The sequence below is a fragment of the Pygoscelis adeliae genome, unplaced genomic scaffold (assembly GCF_000699105.1).
Source record: "Pygoscelis adeliae isolate BGI_AS28 unplaced genomic scaffold, ASM69910v1 Scaffold78, whole genome shotgun sequence".
NCBI classification, from domain to species: Eukaryota; Metazoa; Chordata; class Aves; order Sphenisciformes; family Spheniscidae; genus Pygoscelis; species Pygoscelis adeliae.
Window position 1 is genome coordinate 6,069,804 of NW_008825409.1, and position 6,105 is coordinate 6,075,908.

A 6,105-nucleotide genomic window follows, 5' to 3' on the forward strand; every position below is an offset into this window, starting at 1 on the left:
TAACTACTTGTAAGTACAGTACTGATATGGCTGTGAAAAAGCACTGAAAATGGCACAGGCTGTGCTCAGGAAACACGCCAGTTTAAACACATTCAATTTGCCTTCACTTCTTGTGGAAATTTAATCCCTTAAATTTTAATTCTTAAATTTCTCAATTTGATTTCTTTCTTTTTTATACAGGGTGAAAAAAAGATCAGATTTAACAGGTGCCTTTAAATTAGAACCTCTTTACCTGCAGCATCACCATCAGGAGTCTGGTAATTTTATAATTAAATGAAATTATTATTATTATTTTGTTTGCACACTGATATTTAATGGAATAAAGGATTTAAGATGAAAACTGAAATTCTTAAAACTACCTAAGTTCTTTAGGAGCCTATTTCCATTTTCAAAGTGCCCCAGGGAGTTAAGCTTATTGAAGTGCGAACACATGTCTAGTGAGATTTTAGTTGCTTTAAAAAGCAATTGATGTAAAGCCATTTTATAAAGCTTTATATTAATACTTTTGTATTGGGATTTCCCCAGCTCCAGATTTACCACTGACTCTTTGTAGGAGTGTTGAGAAAATTCTTAATGATCTTACGGTAGTCAGATAAATGTTTTGGGTGCTGTGTATCGAGTCCCTTAACCTGCCTTCCCCAGCATATCTTTCTCCAGGATGATTTCAAGATCTGATTTGTTTTTAGGGTTTCTAAAGTCTGTAACCTTTTTCCTTAGCTATGCATGCAAGCTCTGATTCAAATTTTCAAATACCCATGTCAGAAGCAAACGTTCCCTGAAACCGCAAAGAAGGGGTGAGCTGTATTTGATATCTGTGCTCTATTTTGAATGATAGCTATCTGGGACATTATCCTGTTCCTCTCATGTTCTTACATTGACCGTAGAGAAGGAGGTAAGTGCAGGCTATCTGTCTTGTACCAAATGCTCACGAAAGCTCTACACAAAATGCTCACAAAGAACTTACAAATCTTAGGCCCTGTACAAAGCTCCTTAATGGATTAGTGCTGCTCCTTGCGCATACCTAGCAACTGCAGAGTGGCATTTGCCATCCTGAAGCCTGTTTTTACACATGCGGTTAATAACCGATTAATTGTCAAGAAGGTCACAGCAGTGCAGTGTCAACATGTGGTGCAAGTTCCCGCATAACTCTCAAGAGGATGTTCTTACCATTACTCTTATCTCATATGTCTTCTGGAATTGCTGGTGTTGATATGTGTTCAGAAGTGTATCCTGAGTACTTTTCTCTTCTCTCTGTTATGGCTATGAACTCATTGACATTTAAATTAGTACCACCCAGAATTCCACCATTCACTAAAAAGCCCTAGGAAAAACTGATTCCTGTACCTTAATCCTGAAGTGGCAGAAATTTTGCATTTTATTCCTTTCCTACACTTCCAAGCAATGCAAATGTAGAACAGTGTGACAACAGGAAAATGCAGTAACTCTGGAGCTGAGGTTCACCCTCCAAAGGCTAGACTCGTTAAGAAAAAATATATACTGGTTCTTTGTCATTTTAAATGAAAAATACAAGTTATGGCAAATATACTTACATCACTAGCTTTTACTTAACATACATGAAAAATACATATCTTGAGGAGAAATAATACAACCTTAACTAAAGTGCAAATATGTCCTTGAGACAACTGACAGTGCTGATACAAGAACCTTAGGTTTTCCCCAGGTTAAATAACACCAGAAGAAAATCAAACCTTTCTTAAAACTAGGTGCTTTCAGTGAGGCCACCTAGTTGACCTGAAAACTTTATCTCCCCAGTTGGATAATAAGTTGTTCAGCCTCTGTCTTGCCTTCAGAAGTTGTGACAGTACGTTATGCGATCTGGACATAATGATTCCAAATAGATCAGCTGATTACTAGCAGTCTAGTGATGCTAAATTTTTCTGTGCTCTATTCCCATTTGATATCAATTTCCAAAGAGCTGGACAACACTTTTCAAATGCAAATGCCTCTAGTTAAACTGTTAAATCCAATCCACATTTATGCCTTCAATGAAACCAGTCAAATTTGCAAAGGTGCTAGGCTGTAACAGTCCCTATTGATCCTCGTGTGATTTATGGGATGTCAACACTCCTGGAAATAGGACTTGTCTAATGGAGGGTCTTATTTTCTGAGTATGTCTCAGATCTAGGAATTCCCATCATGGTTTACAAGGCCAATGAAGCAGCATTTTTGAATTCGCTCATCTCTCACTCAAGAATTCAAATGAGCAGAAAAATACATCTATCTGTGAGCAATTACTCTTAATAACCATATGGCAATTATGTGTGCCCCCAAGGGGAAAGTCTTTATTTTGTCATTAATTATAATTTTATGTGATTTGCATCATCACACCAGGAAGATTATACTAGTTTGCCTGGCAACCCAGGATATAGGTCAAATCCTAATGGCAGTGTTAGAAGAATGCAGATTTATACTCTATTGTGAACGCCACATATGCTCCCACAATGCAATTCCTCCTGGTTAAATACAGATGTAAGACTAAGGCTTGTAATCAAGGACTAATCATTGATTGCGTTCTGCTTCACAGCTTGTGAAAGGCGTTGTTGTGGACTATTAGACATAGCCTCTTACAGGAGCGTAGGATTATTTATCTATCACCAGTTGCTTCACTCTCTTTGATACCAGTCTTGCAGCTATCAAACAAAAATGGCTGCTACAATGCAGAAGAATATGAATGTTATCAAATTACCTCATTACCGAGCTGAGACAACCATGTTCGTTTCCTGAAGTCCAGGAACAGCTTAATAATGGTTGGTTTTCGTGGGGGTTTTTTCATCTGGAAAATAACCTAGTAACAGGTTGAAGAACCAAATGACTGTATGTTGCAAGGAGGAAGGACCATGTTTTTTCTTATGTTTTGGCTGCGTAGATGAGAGAACATTGGCACGAGAGCTTGTAACACAGGAAATACAATCTTTTTACCCCCAGAAAATACAAAGGCTGAGAATTACATAAATGACGTAAACTGGTCAATTCAGAAGCTACAGTTCTATATAGTACCTTGCGGTTTATAATTCCAGGAGCACTTAGACAGCACTTTCCCTTAGAATTTAAGTACATACTTTCCTATGAAGCTTATGCTCCACTGCCGAATAATAAAGCAGAATAAGAAAGCTAAGCAGATGCTTCCACATTTTCCTACAGAAGTGCTTTAGGTTTTAGGTCGGTTTAATGTCTGTCACTGGCTTACTTCAAGTAATCCAGCTTTATGTTACAGTTTCCTTTACTGTGAAATCAGTGTAATTACCTCATTCAAAGAAAAGGTAGATGCATCTTGACTCTGTGCGCTCACATAAAAGATAACTAATAATGCTCTCTACTTGCCTCCCTGGACTGCTTTGTGGCTTGGTCAATCTGTGTTTGTAAGGGGCTTTCACTACATCAAATGAAAAGCCACAAAAAAATGCAGAATACTATTCTCCAAACAGGAGGAGGTCAATTCTGAATCAAATTTTCAAGTCACTTATTAGACATGCTGAAGAATTAGCAAGAAGTATATGAATGAGTATAAAAGGTAGTTAGAAGCAGAGAATGAGTGATGAAGTGAGTTTGGGGATTCTGCAAACTGCTTCAAACAAAATTCATAATTGCCATTGTATCTACTACTTTTCCTTACAAGAGGAAAATAAACACAGTATTTAGTCCATCATCTCTACAGGATCTGAAGTATAACAGAAAGGAAAATTGTGTTTCTTCTCCTGAAAACTGTTTTACTTGTTGGTGGTATATTCTGACTAGCTGAGGAATGAAGCTTACTACAAGCACCTTCATTTAGCATGCTGCCAAATATCCTACTAGGTATTTAGTGGTCCTGTTGACACTGATGATGCTGAAGTTTGTAGCAAACATGAAGGATAGCTAAGATACAGCTTTTTCAATAGCATTAGTATGATTGTAGGTTTTGGCTGTTGTGATGAAGCAATGTGAACATTTTTTCTTTAACTTCCAGGCCTTGTAACAGATTATCGGGTAAGTACAGCATCAATGTAATATTTAATACTATTACTTGTATACAGTGGTATTTCCAGGACTTTTATTTTCTATTACTATCATAAACCTCGACACCTTATTTTTCTTTCCAGGAAGGATGCAGCTTGCTAAATTTTTAACATTCCTCAAGCTGAAACTTTAAACTCTATTTTTTTTGAAAAAAGTTGTTTAAAAGCAGAAATCATCTCGCATATATAATATCTCAAGGTTTAGGCAGAGGAAAGCAATGTCCTAATGATTTTTTTTCCCTTAACAGAGTGAATAATACATTTTTCTAAATGCACTTGTGTTTTAACCTTTAACCAATAAAGCACTGTTGTTTTGAAATGGAAAATGTGCCTGTCATTGTAGATGCTAGCCCCACAACTGCAAGCAAGCCAGTGTACATGAGCTTCTAAGATAGTTATTTTTCCAAAGCCTTCAAGGAGAATTCAGGATGCACAAAGAAAATGTGATTTGCCTTATGACCCTTCCATTCTGACATCAATCTCCTTTTCCAATTTTCATTTGAAAATTTTGAGTATTAAACAGTGACACCAGGGCATTAACCAGAAATAAACATTTCTGTTGTCATTTGACCCACCTCTAGCAACTGCCTGTAGGATGTGGCAATGCGGTACACTTCAAAATCATTGCAGAATGTACAATTTCTGCAGTATCACTGGAATGGTGACTTCTAACATGGGTGCCCTCCCTTCTCCCTGGCTTGCAGCACTGGCAAATCCCCCTGGGGAGGAGGTTCCGCTCCCTGAAGCTCTGGTTCGTGCTGAGGATGTACGGGGTCACGGGACTGCAGGAGCACATCCGCAAGGTGACTGGAATTTGCTTTCTTGGGTAACGTGTGGTGGGACGGCAAGGGAAAATGAGCTTGCTACCTATCTACCCTCCATGGCTTCTGTACACAACAGAAAGCACAGACAACAGGTTTTGGGTAGCTGGGTTCAATAGTGGTACTGCTTGTTTGCTCCATGTAGTATCACAATATCATATCACAGCAGGATCGAAACTGTCATCTGTTTTGTGTTAATCTTTAGAGAAGACAAGTCTAGGAATTTGGAATTTCTACAATGTGGGACCATAGTTCCCTCTGAAATTAATTTTTTTTAAATTATTTTTTTAGGGTAAAACATGTTTATTCATGACTTCTTTATTTTATTAATGTGCATGCATTGATAGCATGTTTAGATTATGATTAAGGTTGTTGCGCTGCAGTTATGATACAGTAACTTACTGGGCGTGTCTACCTCTGCTTTTTCTTTGTTTCCTGTTTAAAATCCACCTTTTTCTTAAAAAAGGATGTGTACAATTTACAGATCATTAGCATTGTTATGAAGAAGTACTAAGTTTATTCTTGATGTAAAAAGAAGAATTTTTTAATCACTAAAGAACACACCTGGCACCAGTCTAAATTACATATATACTTCCTCTGTAGCAGTAAAGTCAAATTCAAGCATACCTTTAATCTTTATGACGTTTAGGGAAACTTCTGGTGAGGGGAGTTCCATGACTTGGCTTTAAATATTTACAAAAATATCCATTAGCTAAAAGTCTGGTCTAGTATACCAAACTCTGCAGACACACATTCCTTTCTGTTGTGGTACTAAACAGTTTAATTCCTAAGAAAGGCTTTTTCCGCTGTTGTAAAATTGCAGCATGACTAAGTCTCTTTCGATTTGAAAAGGTTCTGGGATGGAGGGTACCCTCTTTGCTTCTTATTTTTATCACACTATAATTTTCAACTGACTATACAGATATCTGAATTGGATTTTTATCCTTAGTGAGGCTTTCAGAAATAAATTTTGACAACTGTGGCAACCCTGATGTTCTGTCATCCTTGTGGCAATCTGATACATACCCTTCTGATGAAAAATTGACACAAAGTTTGTTATCACTTTACTAGGCTACCATTACGGTTTCTAGTGGGTTTCTCTCTCAGGTTAGATTTCTGGAGACTGCAATTATTTTAATATGATGCCAAGTTTTTAAGTAGGGCTAAATCTCTCACTGGGAAAATAGAGGGTTGGAAACCCCATATTAATTACATGGCCTTTTATCAGGCTGATTTCCACAGGTCAGTATTTACATTCAACAAGTTCC

At 37.3% G+C, this 6,105-nt stretch overlaps 1 protein-coding gene across 1 annotated transcript in view; it reads left to right on the top strand.

Moving 5' to 3' along the window:
* The window catches only part of DDC (dopa decarboxylase (aromatic L-amino acid decarboxylase)), a 56,331-nt gene that overhangs the window by 39,260 nt on the left and 10,966 nt on the right, over window positions 1-6,105 (top strand). The window contains exons 9-11 of the mRNA XM_009330452.1: window positions 181-257; window positions 3,968-3,987; window positions 4,721-4,819. Coding sequence (XP_009328727.1) covers window positions 181-257; window positions 3,968-3,987; window positions 4,721-4,819 — 196 coding nt within the window. The remainder of the gene's footprint in view (window positions 1-180; window positions 258-3,967; window positions 3,988-4,720; window positions 4,820-6,105) is intronic.